The sequence below is a fragment of the Prionailurus viverrinus genome, unplaced genomic scaffold (assembly GCF_022837055.1).
Source record: "Prionailurus viverrinus isolate Anna unplaced genomic scaffold, UM_Priviv_1.0 scaffold_39, whole genome shotgun sequence".
NCBI lineage: Eukaryota > Metazoa > Chordata > Mammalia > Carnivora > Felidae > Prionailurus > Prionailurus viverrinus.
In genome coordinates this window covers 4,505,212-4,523,420 of record NW_025927607.1, presented here as the reverse complement: position 1 = coordinate 4,523,420, position 18,209 = coordinate 4,505,212, and the positions used below count along the sequence as shown (strand labels likewise).

The 18,209-nt window shown below is 55.4% G+C and overlaps 1 protein-coding gene across 5 annotated transcripts in view; it reads left to right on the top strand.

The window, feature by feature from the left end:
- PASK (PAS domain containing serine/threonine kinase) overlaps positions 1-18,209 on the top strand; it is a 41,215-nt gene that overhangs the window by 3,173 nt on the left and 19,833 nt on the right. For all 5 annotated transcript variants that reach the window (XR_007149569.1, XM_047846415.1, XM_047846417.1 and 2 more), the window contains exons 3-10: positions 7,372-7,537; positions 9,269-9,501; positions 10,055-10,225; positions 10,880-11,020; positions 11,482-11,616; positions 13,424-13,684; positions 15,441-15,633; positions 17,737-17,893. Coding sequence is in view for 4 of the 5 variants with exons in the window: in XM_047846415.1 (XP_047702371.1) it covers positions 7,399-7,537; positions 9,269-9,501; positions 10,055-10,225; positions 10,880-11,020; positions 11,482-11,616; positions 13,424-13,684; positions 15,441-15,633; positions 17,737-17,893 (1,430 nt within the window). In the remaining variant the exon portion in view is untranslated. The remainder of the gene's footprint in view (positions 1-7,371; positions 7,538-9,268; positions 9,502-10,054; positions 10,226-10,879; positions 11,021-11,481; positions 11,617-13,423; positions 13,685-15,440; positions 15,634-17,736; positions 17,894-18,209) is intronic.

Here is an 18,209-nt window from a genome sequence, read left to right as displayed (position 1 = left end):
ATTTTGACAATATTTATTCTTCCAATCCATGAGCATGGAATGTTTTTCCATTTCTTTATATCTTCTTCAATTTCCTTCATAGGCTTTCTATAGTTTTCAGCATACAGATCTTTTACATCTTTGGTTAGATTTATCCCTAGGTATTTTATGCTTCTTGGTGCAATTGTGAATGGGATCAGTTTCTTTATTTGTCTTTCTGTTGCTTCATTATTAGTGTATAAGAATGCAACTGATTTCTGTACATTGATTTTGTATCCTGCAACTTTGCTAAATTCATGTATCAGTTCTAGCAGACTTTTGGTGGAGTCTATCGGATTTTCCATGTATAATATCATGTCATCTGCAAAAAGTGAAAGCTTGATTTCATCTTTGCCAATTTTGATGCCTTTGATTTCCTTTTGTTGTCTGATTGCTGATGCTAGAACTCTCAAGACTATGTTTAACAACAGCGGTGAGAGTGGACATCCCTGTCGTGTTCCTGATCTCAGGGAAAAAGCTCTCAGTTTTTCCCCATTGAGGATGATGTTAGCTGTGGGCTTTTCATAAATGGCTTTTATGATGTTCAAGTATGTTCCTTCTATCCCGACTTTCTCGAGGGTTTTTTTAAGGAAGTTGCTGAATTTTGTCAAAGGCCTTTTCTGCATCGATTGACAGGATCATATGGTTCTTTTCTTTTATTAATGTGATGTATCACATTGGTTGATTTGCTAATGTTGAACCAGCCCTGCATCCCAGGAATGAATCCCACTTGATCATGGTGAATAATTCTTTTTATATGTTGTTGAATTCGATTTGCTAGTATCTTATTGAGAATTTTTGCATCCATATTCATCAGGGATACTGGCCTGTAGTTCTCTTTTTTTAATGGGTCTCTGTCTGGTTTAGGAATCAAAGTAATACCGGCTTCATAGAATGAGTCTGGAAGTTTTCCTTCCCTTTCTATTTTTTGGAATAGCTTGAGAAGGATAGGTATTATCTCTGCTTTAAACGTCTGGTAGAACTCCCCTGGGAAGCCATCTGGTCCTTGACTCTTATTTGTTGGGAGATTTTTGATGACTGATTCAATTTCTTTGCTGGTTATGGGTCTGTTCAAGCTTTCTATTTCCTCCTAATTGAGTTTTGGAAGCGTGTGGCTGTTTAGGAATTTGTCCATTTCTTCCAGGTTGTCTAGTTTGTTGGCATATAATTTTTCATAGTATTCCCTGATAATTGCTTGTATCTCTGAGGGATTGGTTGTAATGATTCCATTTTCATTCATGATTTTATCTATTTGGGTCATCTCCCTTTTCTTTTTGAGAAGCCTGGCTAGAGGTTTATCAATTTTGTTTATTTTTTCAAAAAACCAACTCTTGGTTTCGTTGATCTGCTCTACAGTTTTTTTAGATTCTATATTGTTTATTTCTGCTCTGATCTTTATTATTTCTCTTCTTCTGCTGGGTTTGGGCTGTCTGTGCTGTTCTGCTTCTATTTCCTTTAGGTGTGCTGTTAGATTTTGTATTTGGGATTTTTCTTGTTTCTTGAGATAGGCCTGGATTGCAATGTATTTTCCTCTCAGGACTGCCTTCACTGCATCCCAAAACGTTTGGATTGTTGTATTTTCATTTTCGTTTGTTTCCATATATTTTTTAATTTCTTCTCTAATTGCCTGGTTGACCGACTCATTCTTTAGTAGGGTGTTCTTTAACCTCCATGCTTTTGGAGGTTTTCCAGACTTTTTCCTGTGGTTGATTTCAAGCTTCATAGCATTGTGGTCTGAAAGTATGCATGGTATGATTTCAATTCTCGTATACTTATGAAGGGCTGTTTTGTGACCCAGTATGTGATCTATCTTGGAGAATGTTCCATGTGCACTCGAGAAGAAGGTATATTCTGTTGCTTTGGGGTGCAGAGTTCTAAATATATCTGTCAAGTCCATCTGATCCAATGTATCATTCAGGGCCCTTGTTTCTTTATTGACTGTGTGTCTAGATGATCTATCCATTTTTGTAAGTGGAGTGTTAAAATCCCCTGCAATTACCACATTCTTATCAATAAGGTTGCTTATGTTTGTGAGTAATTGTTTTATATATTTGGGGGCTCCTGTGTTCTTTCTGCCACTGCTTTAATGTAAGACCTTGTATTTCTTGCCTGTATTACTTGCCTCCCCACCATCCCCCACCTCCTTTGCTCCTGGAGTGATGTGTGTAAACTGCCAATCTGGTCATGTTACTCCCAAGCGTAGACAATCTTTGGTAAGAAGTCCAGACTGCTTGGGCAGGCTTAGGAAGCACTGGGAGTTATGCCTGACTTTTCCAGGCCATCTCCACCCACTTTCCTGTGTCCCAAACTCCCCGGGGTACTGTGGGAATCTTTGTCTTAAGGTGCCTCTGTCTGCCTGGAAGGCTTCTTCATCCCAGTTTTCAGTGCTCAGCTCTGCTGGTGCCTCCTCCAGGAAGCCTTTATTGCCCTTTCAGGTCCGGGAAGTGCCTTTTGCTTCCCTCCCCGCCATCGCAGCGGCTGTCACCCTAGATATTCTCTAGGATGCCTCCAGGGGAGAGACACAGATGGTCTTGGAAAGGCTCCGGGTAGTTATTGGCCCCAAACCTGAAGTCCAGAGGAAGGAGGATTTTAGGGTGGATTTATCCAGTGGCTCAGAATGCCATCCTTGCCATCCGCTGCTTTGCTCTCCATCATGTTGGCTTCTCCCTGAGGCCGGTTCTGCACCTGGTTGCACAGCAGTGGTGGGATCAGTTGGAGCTGTTTGCTTCCCAGCTTGTGTTCTAGTGGGAGAAAGATGGTTGTTTCCAACGGTTCACCCATAAGAGCAAAGGGTACTTTCCCAGAAGCTCCCTGCAAATCTCTTCTTGCTTCTGTTTGGTCTCGGGGGTCCGGGGTGGAGGGGGGCACTCACGCCTTCTGAAATCAAAACTAGCAACAGCAATGGAATTACTCTTAGACACCGTCAGGTGCTCTCTGGTTCAACTTCCTGTATCTTCTGCTCAGAGCAGGTACAGAGGACAAAGCAAAACCCAGAAAAATGATCCTGAAAACATAGGGCTGGACTTGCAGGTGTTTCTGGTTGGCATTTGAGTTAAACCTGTGAAAACAGGAGCGTTTGAAGGTTGATGAAGCCAGGTCGTGTGCTCTCAGAGGACAGCATCTCTATGTTAGAATTATTACGTTTTGCTGATGTAGTCGGTGTACAATTGTCATGATTATGCTTATAAAATGTCATGATTATGCTTAAACCTTTTGTTATAGGTTTATTGGCCATTAGGGCTTCCTCTTCTTGTTGAATGAAATCCTTGTTTTCATTTTTCTATAGAACTGGGTGTGTCTTTTAGAATTTTGTAAATTTTTAAAAAATGTTTATTTTTGGGAGGGGAGGAGGGGCAGAGAGAGAGGGAGACACAGAATCTGAAGCAGGCTCTGAGCTGTCAGCACAGAGCCGGACTTGGGACTCGAACTCACGAACCATGAGATCATGGCCTGAGCCGAAGTCGGACGCTTAATTGACTGAGCCACCCAGGTGCCCTAGAATTTTGTAAATTTTAAATGATTGACCTTTTAAACTATACTGGATATTTTCTGGTGATATATGTGTGGCAAATATCTTCTCCCAACCTGTGGTTTATTTCTATCATTTGGGGGGTGTGTGTGTGTGTGTGTGTGTGTGTGTGTGTGTGTGTCTATATGTGTGTGTATGTATGTGAACAGGTATTCTCAACTTTAATGCTAAATTTTCAATCTTATGTTGCAGGTAGAGCTTTTTGTGTCTTGTTGAAGAAAACTCTCCTTGCCCAAAACTTACAGACGGTCTTTCTAATTGTCTTCTAAAAGCCTAGTGTTTTGACTTTGACAAGTTAAGTCTTTCACATCCCGGACACCGCTTTGCGCATTTGGCGTGTGGCCAGCTCCTGCCTGTCTTACTCCTCCAATGACATTAAAAATTAACTTTATTGAGATAGTTTACAGACAATAAAACGTGCTGACGTTAAGTACATAGTTCAGGAGTGTCGGGAGGCTTACCCAACCTCACAGTCACAGCCACAGTTGAGTCTGAGGGCCTTTCCGTCACCCTCAGAATCCCCTTTGTGCTCTGAGTCCACCCCTGCCCTTCCCACCCCTGGTCCCCCACAGCCCCTGCTTGGTCTGCTGCCCCTACAGGCGGGGCCTGTCTGTGCTAGTGCCTGGTGCTTGTGTATGGTAGCTCCTTAAGGGCTTCACTTGCATTTCCCTGGTAACTAATGATGGTGAATGTTTTTCTCATGTGCTTCTTTGTGATTCATGTGCCTCCCTTGGTGAAGTGTCCATTGAAAACCTACATCCTCCACCCTCTTTCAAAATAATCAGGTTATTAGTTTTATGAATCCTTAGGATTTTCTATGTATGTTCTCATGTCCTCTGTGAATCGAGACAGCTTTATGCTCTGCTTTCCAGTATATGTGCCTTTTATTTCTTTTTCTGCCATTGTGTCCTGGCTGTGACCTCCAGGACAGCGCCGGAGAAGAGGCTAGAATGGACGTTTTTACCCTGCTCCTGACCTTGGAAGGCAAGCATATCGCTAGCTATGGGTTCTTCATGTATGCTCTGGATCAGGTAGAGGACATTCTCAACTCCTAACTGTTGAGTGTTTTTTCCCATAAAGGGGTGTTAGATTTTGTCAAATGCTTTTTCAACATCTGTTGATATGATATGATTGTGTGATTTTTCTTCCTTTTTTTTTTTTTTCTTTTTTTAGCCTGTTGATATGATGAATTACACTGACTGATTTCCAAATGTTAAACTGGCCTTTTGTTCCTGTGATAAACGCTGCCTGATTGTCACGTATTCTCCTTTCTACTTATTGCCTGGTGGATTTGCTAACACTTTGTTGAGGATTTTTGCATCTTTGTTCACAATAGTTTTGGGTCTGTGGTTTCCTTTCCTTTTTTTTTTTTTTTTTTTTTTTTAAATATTTATTTATTTTAGAATGAGAGAGAGAGAGAGAGAGCGAGCGTGCGAGTACACACAGGCCAGGGAGGGACACAGAGAGAAGTAGACACAGAATCCAAAGCAGGCTGCAGGCTCTGAGCTGTCAGCACAGAGCCCCACATGGGGCTCGAACCCATGGACCGTGAGATCATGACCTGAGCCAAAGTCAGACACTCACCCGACTGAGGCACCCAGGTGTCCCTGTGGTTTCCTTTTCTATCGGTGTTTTTGTCCAGTTTTGGTATCAGGGTAATGCTGCTCTCAAACACTGGGCTGGATGTGCTCCACTAGTTTTTAATTTCTGGAGGAGTTCGTATAGTATTGTTATTTCCTTCTTAAACGTTTGATAGAATTCACCAGTGAAGCCATCTGGGCTTAGAGATCTTTGTGGGAAAGTTTTTAAATTATATCTTCATTTGTATAATGCTGAAATCGATTCTTTCAGTATGTAGTTATTTTTGAGAAACTCTTGTTCTCACTTTTTGACTCACATCTTTTACGTTTTAAACATATACCTGGGTACTTCTAACATCTGATGTTCTTGTGGGTCTGGATCTGTTTGATTCTTCTGTAGACTCTCACCGAAGGTACCTGTTTCCCTGTCTTTTTTGTTGGAAGAGAATGTATTTTCTTGTTCTTGATCTTGGAAGCAATCAGGAAGATTGCTTTTGCCAGGGCCCAGGCTCCTGAGCTAGGGCCACACTGTCCCTTGTTGGGGCCCTGGCGTCCTTTCGGGGAGCCCCTGCCTCATTAGGGTGGCCTGCTTACAGTTCTGTACAGCTCATGTGCATATTTCAAAGGTCGTGTCTTTCTGGGTAGCTCTGAGATGCCGCAGCACCAATATTCTTAATGAGCTCTAGCTGGTCTGGGATACAGGGCCCGCTCAAGTTACCCAGGCCACTGTATGCTTCATCTTTTTTTTTTCCCTAGAACTTTTATGTTTTGTTTTTAAATTCACCTGGAACTAGTTTTTGTACACGGCAAGTCATAGAGGTGCCACTTTGCCCCTAATTACGCCAACTCCCAAACTGACAGCTCAAGGCTATTAGGCATTTCTAATTCGCGGTAGCAGCTGAGACCCTTGGGTCGTCACAAGCGTGCTGAGAGTTGTGCATTATCGTTGCTCACATTGTGCACAGAAGGGGCTGATGCTGGCAGGCCAGGGGGCTGTGCCGGGAGCAGCGTTCACCCCCCACCGATCTTCACCGGGTGCCGACATCAATCACAACATCGGTCTGTTTGTGAAATTGTTTTGTAGTCTTTTTTGTTCCTCTGCTGTCCCGACCTCCATTTCTGTGGCTCGCTGGCATGTTTTGATGTCAGCAGCCTTCCATGCTGGTGATAGGAGGGCCTTCAGTTTTCTGTCTATCTAGGGGGCCCCTGCCCCACCGTGCTCAGGAGCTGGCAGCTGAGGTGAGCATTGGCCGGGCCCTAACACCTGAGGGGCCTGGAACGTGAACATACTGGAGATCCCATGCTGTTACCACTGTATGCAAAATTATAGATTGGGCTCAAAGCCGTTAACTGTGAAAGTCACTGCCCTCCTCTCCTGGTGGTGAATCTTCATGAAGGCCTTCAAGCCAGAATAGAACAGGTGGGCGGGGCCTCCTTGGAGTTTGGAGCTGCAATGTGGTGGTGGGGGAGGGCAACTGCCTTCCCTTTCCATAGCAGGTCCATCCTGTGGGGCACCCCCGCCTGCTTATTGAAGCCTGGTCTTCCTTGGAAAGGAAGCCCCTCAGCCGGTCCTTGGGCCTGTGTGTGCCCACGAGGGAGCACTGGTGGGGGGAGAGGCCCACGAGGGTCTTGGAAGCAGGTTCCACATACCCTGGCCTGGACCTCCAGACAGTGGTTCTGCAAGATGTCACCATTGGAGGAAATGGTGAAGGACGCAGGAGATGTTTCTGTATTTGCTTTCCTTACAACTGCTTGCAAGTATTTAAAAATAAGAAGTTAACAACACAAATGTCTGGTGCCAGGCCCATCTCCAGAGTCTGTATGTTGGCTTTGCGTTGCTATTTTGTTGGAAGCCCCATGGATGATTCTGGGTGTGGCTGGTCAGATGCAGTGGATTTGGGGAAAGCTGGGGCCACACAGAGCCCCACACGCTGGCAGGTGCTCCTGTCGTCGGGAACGCCCTTCGCCTGGGGCCATCTGTAGTCGGTGTGCCGCTGCAGCCTGGGCCTTCCTTGGAGGTCCCTCCTGGCCTGCTCTGCTCTCTCCTCATTTTCTTCTTTCTTTCCCATCTCTTCCCCCGCGTTTCTCCCAAAGGTCTTCTCTTAGCAGGACTTCGGTCCTTCTGGGCTCGCGTTGTAAGCTGGGGGAGGCCGTGGGGCAGAGCTGCTCTCAGCCTCGCGGGGGGATCAGTTGCCTCTTGGTTCTTGTGCTGCAGATGCTGATGGCGTTCGCTTTGTTTTCCAGTTGTTCTCCTGGCCTGCCAGCTCCCCGATGGATGGCGGAGGCCCCGCCGAGAGCCCTGCCGTGCGGACCACCTCCGAGCCCCGCAGGTCCTCGTCCTCGGCGCACAGACACCTGAGCAGAAGGAATGGGCTGGCGAAGCTGTGCCAGAGCAGGATGGCCCTCTCCGGTACCCGCCCCTTCTGGGCATCGTGGGTGGCGGTGTCGAAAACGCAGGCGAGGAGGCGCTCTGGGCTCTGGCCACTCTCTCTCTTCTTGCTGAGAGGACGCCCTCTGTGTGCGGGCGGCGGTGCTGGCTGAAGCCTCTCCTGCGCCGCCGTGATTCTTAGGCATGAGCCTGTCCTGCGGAGTGTGTGTGAGCGCGACCCTGGGCTGGGCTGCCTTGCAAGTAAGATACAGTTTTGCGGCTTTAGTTCGGTAAATATTTCCCAGCTGCTGGGCTGCAGGCTCGTGCTTTCTTCCCAGGTACAGACGAGTAACACAGGCCTGAGGGCAGCTAGCTTTCCAGTGCAGAAGGTGGTGCCCGGTGTGGTGGGGGGAGGGGGCAGGAGGTCGAGGCACCTGCTACCCACTCGCTCATGTTTCCCCAAGTTAACTGGTGCCTCCAGAGCCCAGACACCCCCGAGGGGCTCGTTGTCGGAGGGGGTGCTTTGGGAGACAGAGGTGCATGCCTGCAGCCCGGGGCTAGGACACGGGGAGCCTGTTAGGTTGACAGAAGGGCTGGTGCTGGAGGAAAGGTGGAGGTGAGGAACAGTCCCACGGAGGAGGAGGGCTGGAGCCCAAGAAGAGGGCTCACATGCTGGCCTGGAGTCACAGGGTGGGGCTGTTCAGAGGGGAGCAGAGGCTAGGTCCTCCAGGTGAGGGCTGGAGGTTCTGTGGGGTGGGCTGGGCAGGTCTGTGAGGCAGGCAGGTAGCCGCCCTCGCCCTCGGCCTCGGGAGGGAGCATGGGTGGGTGTCTGCTTGGGGAGCAGGGGGCGGAGCTGGGGCCACAGCGCCTGTCTGGTGCTGTAAGGAGGTCAGGCCGGGCCTGGGGCAGCCTGGAAGAGGAGGGCCGAGGCTCTGGGCCGTGCAGTTTCCAGGCTCCTAGAATGGTCTGGGGTGGGCCCGTGAGCTAAGGAGGGGAAAGGGGGGAAGACTTGTCTTCGCCTGGTTTTTGAGCCGTTTGAAGGATGGAGCTGACATTTACTGAGATGGGAAAGGAGAGGCGGGGCAGGGGTGTAAGCAGGGGCCTCGCAGCCCATTCCTAGGTGGAGTGTATTTAAAGCCACCAAGGAGTGGCTGGGACGGGAGCGGAGGCGGTGAGCTTGATCCCCAGGGTTCCAGGGTGATGAGAGCTTAGGCAGGTGGAGGGGGGAGGGAGCTCTGCCAAGGGCAGAGGTTTAAGAGCTGGAGAGCTGCCCCCTGGCCCAGGGCTGCTGATGGTGGGGGTGGGTGAGCCCTGAGAACTGGCCACGGGGTTGAGCATCTTGGGAGCCACCGGACCTGTTACCGGGAGGGGGTTTTCTGGAGGGGTCGTGAGTGAACCTGACCAATGAATGAGGGAGGGAGGAAGGGGCCGGGACAGCCAGGCAGCTCTTGGATTTGGGAGACTTTCTGGGATCGAGGGGTGTCAGGACAGACCCAGGAGGGCACCCCTTGGGGGGCTGGGTGGAAAGGGACCTCAGAGTGTGTTTACACAGAATCACTGAGGCTGGGCCTGCTCCCCATAGGTGCGACTCCGCATGGCTAGACACACCCAGGTGTTGTTCTGTTGGGCTCTGGGGACGTTTGAGACGCACCCTGGGGTGCAAACCAGCCCTTGGAGCCTTTGGCAGGAACTGAGAGCAGGGGCTGTGTGTGGCGGTGTGTTTGAGGAGTGCGCTCCTGGCAGGTCCAAGGCTTCCTTTCTTTCTGTTTCCAGAAGGCAGATGGAGCTCCTACTGTCTGTCCTCGCTGGCTGCCCAGAATATGTGCGCGAGCAAGCCGCACTGCCTGGCCGCACCGGAGCGGTCGGACGCGGCCGGGTCCCTGGGGGGCGCGTCCTGCTGTTCCCTGCTGCGGGGCTTGTCTTCGGGGCGGTCCACGCCCCTCCTCCCGGCCCCCGTGTCCAACCCGAACAAGGCTGTTTTCACCATGGACGCCAAGACCACAGAGGTATTTGCTTCGGTTTGTGACCCTGCCATGAGCGTGTAGCCCGTGTCTTCAGCCCGTGGCCTCAAACAGAGGCGTTTGCGTTCAGTGCGATCAGAAAAGCGTTGGGTTTCACCTGTGTAGTTGCAGAAGCGACATAAACAAGACTCAGCCACACCAAACAGTCCTCTCACCAAGGTGGAGATCCCAGGGAGGGGGCAAGGCGCGCGCTCGTGCTGTCTAAGGCACTGGCCGCCCGAGAGCGAGAACGCATTCCCAGCGTGAGAGCAGAGCGCTCGGGCACAGAGAACTGAAATCGTTCGGTGGGCAGGAGTATGGCCTAAGTCCCCACCCGTCCACGTAGTCTTGATGACGTGAGGCGCCCGGTCGTGGCGCTGCCATTTCTTGTGTCCCCCTCTGTGGCCAAGGCCCCCGAGGACCAAGGCGTCACTGCTGTGAACTGCCAGGGCAGGACACTGGGAGGAGGGCGCTGGACCATGCCGCCTCGTCTGCTGTTCCCGGGGGTTAGAGGCGCCGCCGGTGATGCTCGTGCCCTCTCCTCTCCGTGACCCCCCAGATCCTGGTCGCCAACGACAAGGCTTGCCAGCTCCTGGGGTACAGCAGCCGTGACCTGATCGGCCAGAAGCTCACGCAGTTCTTCCTGAAGCCTGATTCCGACGTGGTGAAGGCCCTCAGCGAAGAGCATGTGGAGGCTGACGGCCACGCTGCTGTTGTGTTTGGCACGGTGGTGAGTGCCCGGCGTGTGCCGCCGGGGCCGTACAAACACGGCCGGTCACCGGCCGTCCCCCGCTCGGTGCTGGTGCGGGGGACAGCTGGGCTGGCGTGAGGGCGGTACCACCTGATGGGGGAGGAGGCCAGTCAGCGGTTTGCGGGCCTGCAGGATGCGGTGCGGATGCTCTCGTCTCAGGGTCCCCACCCCTAAATCTCCAGCTCTGTGTGTCGGTGTTCGTTGGCGGGGCTGGCAAGGTTTCCCGGGGGCTTCGGTCCTCCCCGTGTGGTGCATCAGCTGGCGGTTGACGGGTTGAACTGCGTGTTAGATGCTGAGCCCTTGGCCCCGGGCACCGAGGGGAGTGAGTTGTGGTCCGCTACTTCTGAAAGGCCACCTGGCTGTCGTGAAGAAAAAGTTGGCATGTTCACCACACATTGGTGTCTGTTTCCTCGAGAAGTTACGGATGCTGTTTCCCCTGCGGTGTTGAACGAAGCTGCCAAAAACCCTTCTCTTCCCATAGAACGTTGGCTCAGAGACTGTTAGGTTAAGTGTCCAAAACCTTGTTTATACTTTGGTTCATTTCTGAGATGTGGGGCAGGTGAGCAGAGGCCGCAGACGTCCACGGGCCTGGGGTCCAGGGAGGGCCAGGTGCAGGCCCGTCTGTCCCCACAGGTGGACATCGTGAGCCGCAGTGGGGAGAAGGTTCCAGTTTCTGTGTGGATGAAGAAGGTGAAGCGGGAACGCAGCCTCTGCTGTGTGGTCATGCTGGAGCCCGTGGAGCGCATCTCGGCCTGGGTCGCTTTCCAGAGCGATGTGAGTGTGCCCGCGGCGTCTCAGCTGCACGTAACCTGACCCTGTGGCGCTGCTCCCGGGGCTCCGGCTCACCTTGTGGCCTGCTGTGTGCCTTTGGGGCTTGTGGGAGGCCCCGCTGCACCCCCACTGTGTGCACTTGGGCAAGGAATCCAATCTCCCTGTGCCTCAGTTTCCTCATGTGTACTACTGGGATATAATCAGAACCACTCACAGGACTGTTTCCGCACCGCGTGTGGTACACAGCCCTGGGCTGTGAGCTGTGGGTGTGGTTTGTGCCGGCTTCTGCGGAATATCTCGAGAAGTCAGGAATTTGGGCCTCAGGAGTGTTTGTGCGCGCCTCACACACTTCTGCCGCGCGCGGTGCGAACTTTCAAGCTCGAGACTTGGCGTTTGGTGGAGCTTGAAGCTGAGGTGCCAGGAGTTTTATCCTAAGGTTTAAAAATGCTGGTATTTCGTCCTAGGGAACCATAACGTCGTGCGACAGCCTCTTCCCTCTCCTGTACGGGTACGCGTCCGGGGAGGAGGTGCTCGGGCAGCACATGGCAGACCTCATCCCTTCTGTGCAGCTGCCTCCGCCCGGCGAGCTCGTCCCACAGGTAGGACCCCGGGGACCTCTGGCCGCCGCAGGGAGTCTGTCTATCCAGTGACTGGTGACCGTTCATCTCCCGGACTGGAATCTGTGACCTGGCCACACAGGCTGGGACCTGTGCTCAGTGGCACCCGTTCCCCTGTTGCTCTCTGGGCTCAGAAGCCTTGACCCGGTCAGGGCCCGTGTGGCTCTCCAACTGACTGCCCTGTCCCCTCGGTCCTCTCCCTGGAGCCTGGGGTAGGGAACGCCTGCTGCCTCTCTTTACTGACAGGTCTGGGGTCTTGAGGGACAGGGAGAACGGGCTGATGGCAGGTGTCCCCTCAAGGCAGGATGGCAGTCAGATGGGGGAGGGCCGGCAGCTTTGGGGTCAGTGGCGGTCTGGGGTCGGGGGGAGGTCCTGATGCCGACCGAATCCTCCCAGTTCCCAGGAGCCCCGTTTCCTACTAGTGTGCAGCCTCCACACCAGTGACCCACACTGCAGTGAGTTCACCTCATGTCACCCCCAGTGACCCGCAGGATCAGACTGGACGGTTGATTTTTGCCTAAAGTCACCCCTGCCGCTGTAAGAAATCAGAGATGGTTTCAGGCCACCCAAAGGCACTCGCAGGTGGTTTCAGGCCACCCAAAGGCGCTCGTTGGTTCTCCGGCTGGCCTCAGGCCACGAGCCGAACGCCCTGAGCAGTCATCGGCTATTTTTCAGCTTTCCAGCTCGATGGGAACCCCCTGCCCCCATCCCTAGTCCTTATTGTCTCTGTGTCCTCTCCCCTGCCCCAAGGCCGGGGGGTGGGGGGGCGCCTGTTGGCCCAGCCCCGCTGGGAGCTCGCGTGTCCGCACCTGCTCAGTCTGAACGCAGGCACGCATCCAAGAGAAGTATGTTCTAGAAGGCACGTTTGAAAGAGTCTCGAACTAGAGTCCCCGACTCCCCGGCAGCGAGTGGAGACAGGTGCTGCACCCCTCATTCCTTGTGGGGCCCCCTGGGACCTGGCGCCCGGCCTGCGGCCTTGGCACAGGGAGCCTGGCGTGTGGAGTCCCGACCCTGTTGAGGGTGCAGTGCTGCTGAGTGAAGCTCCCCTCCTGCGTTCAGGGGGGTGCCCACGACGTGGGCCCCTTCACATCTTCTGGCTCCCAGGTGGCCCCTCGAAGGGGTGGCCGGGATAGGGCGAGGGGTGGGCACGAAAGCCTGGGCCTCATCTTGAAACCTGAAAGGGTGCACAGTCTCAAAGCCCCTGGTGAGGACGCTGCCTTGGCCGAGGTTTACTTGAAACTGGATACATTCCAAGTCTTCAAGAAGGGAAACGTAAAGCAAGGATGTGCTCTCGTGGGTGATGGAGGTGCCGACGAGGCAGATGGGGCGTGGCCACCCAGTAGTCAGCAACAGCAGGGAGCCACTGCCCCTCAGGCCGAGGGATGGGGGACGGAGTGAGGGGTGGGGCCGTCCGCAGAGGGGGCCCCCTGGGGATACTGGCGTCCGAGGCGGAGAGCGGGGAGGAACGCTGGCCCTCCCTCCCAGACGCCAGCCCTCGCGCGCGTCTTGGTTGCCCTGGTGTCTGCTGCCCTCGGGCCTTTCTGGAGTGGTGAGCGGCCGCCGTGCTGGGGTGCCCTCGCCCCCGGTCACAGCTCCTGGCCAGCTTCCGCTTTCCCTGGGGCAAAGGCGGGGTGCGGGGAGCTCAGGGAAGGAGGGCCGGTGTGGGGAGTGTGATGTTTGGGGGTGCTCCCCAGCACACGTGGGTGGGTTCACTTCTCAAGCTACAAAGACTCAAAGCTGGGGCTGGGTGCGATGCTGCTGTCAGCTCAGTGGTGCGTGTTCCTTCCAGAATCTCAAGATTCAGAGGTCTGTCGGGAGGGCCAAAGATGGCACCACCTTCCCTCTGAGCTTAAAACTGAAATCCGAGCCCAGAAGCGAGGTGGTGGAAGACGGCAGGGCAGCGCCTGAGCGGGGTTACTCGGCGTCGGTCTGGGTGTTCTCCACCATCAGCGGCCTCATCACCCTCCTGCCCGACGGGACCATCTATGGCATCAACCACAGCTTTGCCCTGATGCTGTTCGGTTACGGGAAGACGGAGCTCCTGGGCAAGGTGGGCCTTGCGTGGGTGGCCGGCCTGCGTGCCCCTGCAGGGGGCCGGCCCATTTGCACAGTGCGGACCTGTGCTTGCCGCAGGCCCCGTGCCTCCCTGTCTGCTGGGCCGGCCCCCTGGCCGCCCCTGGGGGGTGCCGGGCGGCGCGCTCCCTGTCTGCACTCATTTCTCCGGACCCCGCGCCGAGCCCTCCGTGACCCCCTGGGCTGTCTCGAGGTGCTGCCCTGGGAGAGGGAGGGGCTGTCACCCTGAGACCTGTCCCGAGCAGAGCGTGTGTCCCACCTGTGGGGATTTTCTCTGCGCGTGGAGCTCGGGGCTTGTCTCACCTCCTGTGCCTTGGGGGCCATCTTGGGGGGGTCTGTTGTGCGGTCAGAGTCAGAGGAAAGTGTTTATGAACTTCTTCCTTGGATGGAGCTTTCTCTGAATTTCTTGAACACGGGGAGGCGGAAATCTCCACACACCAAGAGCCAGGCCCAGCTGGGATGCCAACTGCCAGTTTCTATCTAAGACCGTGCTGAGAGTCTGTATCTGTTGCTGCAAACCATTGTGAGCTTGGTGCCTAAAACATGACGATCTCATATTTAGGTCACAGATGGGCCCTTTGGGCTGGGCTCGGCGGGATGGCCTGTTCTCTTTGATGCAGTGCCATCCGGGGCTGGCGTCGTCCCCAGGCGCGCCTACCCGTGGGTCTGGCTGCCCGGGTCCGTGGCTGGGGCTGGTGTCGAGAGCCCCTGTGTGTCGTGTGGTGGCCGGGCTCCAAGGGCGGGTGAGCATCTCAGGCAGCCACAGCATGCTCCTCACGTGGTCCCAGGGTCCTCCTGCGTCCTGGAAAGGGGACACGGGCCCTCTGCTCAGTGGGAGGAGGGTCACGGGGGAGGGAGAGGCTGCCGGCTGGCGCATCGCTTTTGACGTCGAGTGGCCACTGTGCCGGTGCGCCCGGCCGGCTCAGCCCCTGGGTGCCTGCAGCCCTTCACGGAGGGCGCTGCCGCAGAGGAAGGGAACGTTGTTCCCTCTTGTCATCCTCAGACCCAGTGACAAGGTCCAAACACAGGTCCCTCTTTGTTTTCTAGTTAGAAATATCAGGAGCAAGTGAGCTGAAACTTAGCCAAACGAAGGTAAACTTAGTTTGAAGTTAATGAAAACACAGTCAGTGTGAGTTCTGGACCAGGGGTTCCCGCAGGAACATCGAGGGCGTCCCGTCTTTGTAGGGACCGCGTGTGGGGTGGATGGACCTGCCTCTGGATTAGACCGTGTTCCGGATTCACACGGCTGTGAGTAGGGGGCGCACACGGGTTCAGAGAGGGCACGTGTCCTTGCAGCTCCGGGGCCTGGGACCCTCATGCTGAGGCGCTGGCCAGCACAGCAGAGGCGCCCCAGGTCCTTTGTCTTATCCTGGGCACCCGTCGCTCCCCGAGAGCCACGTTTGCACACGTGAGATTTGCACACGTGGCTTTCATGCCTAAGGAAAACATGGGGCAAACATCTGCCCGGGAGACATGGAGGTGTTGGTATTGGTAGCTTCAGTTGTTGATTTTGTTTTTTCGTAAGAAAAGGGAGGAAAAGTCACGAATTCCATGTTGAGTGTCAGAGGGGCTTTGTGGGTCTGTTGAAAGGAATACGACCTGGGGTCTTTGCTCACCTTGCCCGGAGATGTGCTCGCGTCGCGTTCATTTTGTCTGCAGACCGGATGGTGCGCCGGCCCCGTGGGTCAGGGTGGATCCTCACCAGATCTGAAATGTCATGGTTTCTTTTCTAGAATATCACTTTTCTGATTCCCGGTTTCTACGACTACATGGAGCTCGCATATGACAGTTCCTTACCACGGCCAAACCTGACCAACTGCTTGGACGTTGGCAACCAGAGTGAGCCTGGGGAGAGTGCTGTGGACCCCCACCAGGGCTGGGACCCGGCCGGCGAGGCCAAGGGTCGGCCCAGCCTCTTCCTCCCAGGTGCGTCCGTGGCTGCCCAGCCACACACAGCTCTACACCTCGGAGGGAGGGGGCACGGGCGTGCTGGGCGGGATGGAGAGTGTAAGCGAGTGGCATTCGTGGAGACCCTGTCTGTCGCGGGCCTTCTGTGTTCCCAGGGGATGGGACGTGTCGTGAGTCTGACAGCCGTGAGCGTAGAGAGGGTCCCGGGGGTAGCTTGTTGGTGGTGTTTTACGAGTAGATCTGTGGAGCCTCACATAGCCTACGACAGTGTTAACGTAGCCTATCGCGTTAACCCCTAAGTTAAGTAGTTCTAGGCCTATTTGCTCATTGTGTTTCTCCTCTGTACTTTTAGTTTAGCGTTTAGTATTATTTCAGCAAATATCCCAAGTCCCCAAGACGTGAACATCTTAGGTGCCGTGGTGTGTGAGGACAGGCTGGGAGCACGGCTCCCGCCCTGGCAGGGCTCCTCTCTGGCTTCGGGGCACCAGGAGCAGGGACCACAGAGCACAAGACCGCCCGGCAGCCTCCTCAGCGCTCACCTTTCCGTTGACAGGGAGCGAGGAGCAGCTGCGCCCGTTCTGCTCCCAGCCCACAGGGCCCCACTCTGCAAGTACCCGCTCCCTCACTGCCCGCTGACAGGGTGCGGTCCTCACGTTCCCTGGTCTCTGACGTCCCGTGGGAGGGGACACCGGAAATGAAACGAGAGGGCTGCTGGGGAGCAGCAGGCGTCAGGCGGCCGCATGTGTCCAGGGCTCCGTGGCCCTCTCGGAGGGTGGCGTGGTAGTGATGCCGTGCGCACGGGGCAGGCTCAGGGTACCTTGGAACACGTTGTCCCCGTGCTGCCGCCTGTGGCCCGACTTGCTGTCTGAGCGCTCACATACGGGGGTTTAACACAGTCACCAAGGGAGTGGAGGGGCCACGTGGGAGCCGCTGTGTCGTGGGGCAGCGCTCTGTGTTCTGGGCGCTGAACCCCAGCGGGGGTTTCTGCAGCGCGTGGCTCGGACCCGAGGCTGGGAGTGGGGTGCGTGCCCTGAGGGTTGCTTTCCAGGCACTGGAGGTGACCTCGTGGCATTTTGTTTCACGAGGTGCTTTGTCGGGCTGCTGGCTCTGCTGGGGTCTCCACTGTTCCCACGCCGGCTTCCTCCGTCGCATCTGCGTTCTGTCTACACAGACGGCCCTTTTTCAGTTTCTTTTCTCCGTCGCTAGTTCCGAGTCTTCCCTTTCCCACCATTCCACCGTCTCTCCTGTGGGTGTGTCTAACGCACGTTCTCTGTGGAAGGTCAGGGGGCGGGGGTCGCTTCTGCCCCTCTCCCTGTGCCTCCTCAGGATGAACTCTCGGAAGTGGCATTTCTGGGCACGTGGGGATGCTTGCTTTTGCCGGCTGTTGTCCGAATGTCCACTGGAAAGACGGGGCCGGCCCGTCCACCTCCACCGCCGGGGGCCGGGCTTCTTCCCCACGGCCCCGAACCAGACGGCCATTTACAGGGACAGCCCGCCTGCTCCCACCCCCCCTGCTGTGTGCTCAGCCCTATGTGGGTGGACAGGCACCGGGCCGGGGAGCTGGTGGGGAGGCTGTGACACGCAAGTATAGGCTTGACGCGTAGGTGACCAGCCCTCAGGAGGAAGAGCGAGGCAGGGGGAGGACGTACAGTCTCGGGGTCCGTGAGCCTGGGAGGGACCCTTGGGATGGTGGCTTTTGGTGAAGCACTGAAGGAGGCAGGAGTGGCGTTCCAGGGACGGGGGCCAGAGGCCCTGGGCGGAGCGTCAGGAGGCGGGCCGCAGGGCCGTGGGGGTCACAGTACGGATTTGGGCTTTTACCTGGAGTCAGAGCAGAGCCCTCGGGGGGGCTCTCGGCAGATGGAGGGACGCGCTGCAGCCCCGGGGGTGGTGGTGGTGGGATCCTGCCGGCTGAGGGCAGGGCCTGGGACACCGCAGCAGGGAGAGTGGGGGCCGCTGGCCCCGACTGGGCACCTGCGGAGTGGCGAAGGGGTGGCCCGGGACACGCTGCGGACGAAGGCTCGCCACGGCTTCCGAGATCAGGTCGGGGCCCCCCCTGCTCACGAGTCCCGTGGGGGGAGACTCGGTCAGCAGGTGGGAAACGGTCTGTTCTGTTGCTGCCAGATTCCAGGGTTGACGGCTCGCTTGTCGGAGACCACGAGCTGCCACGAGGCGAGACCCTAGAGGTAGCGGGAAGCCGAGAAGCCTTCGCAGGGACCGGGGGCCAGGCAGACCCCGGAGGCCACCTCCCTCCTGCCCTCCCGCCTCCGCCTGTTCTGCGGTGAGTCCCCTGGAGGTGGGGTGGGGTGGCGCTGGGCGGGCGCGGTCGAGGAGCGTGCTGCTGCGGGGAGACAGGTGCCCGCAGCAGCGGTGGCGCTAGCTCCTGGCCACCGAGTGCTTGCTCGAGCACCGGAGTCTGCCGTTGGGCGTGGTCCCCGGCGTGGTCCCCGGTGGTGGCCTTGAGACCCAGCCCCGTTGTGTGGGTGGGGTTCCGGGGAGTTAACATAGCAGGATTTCCTCATTTAAAAAACCATTTGCGTCTGCTCTCTTTTAAATAACGAAATACTGTATGTAGAGTGGTCAAGTCCACATTAGAA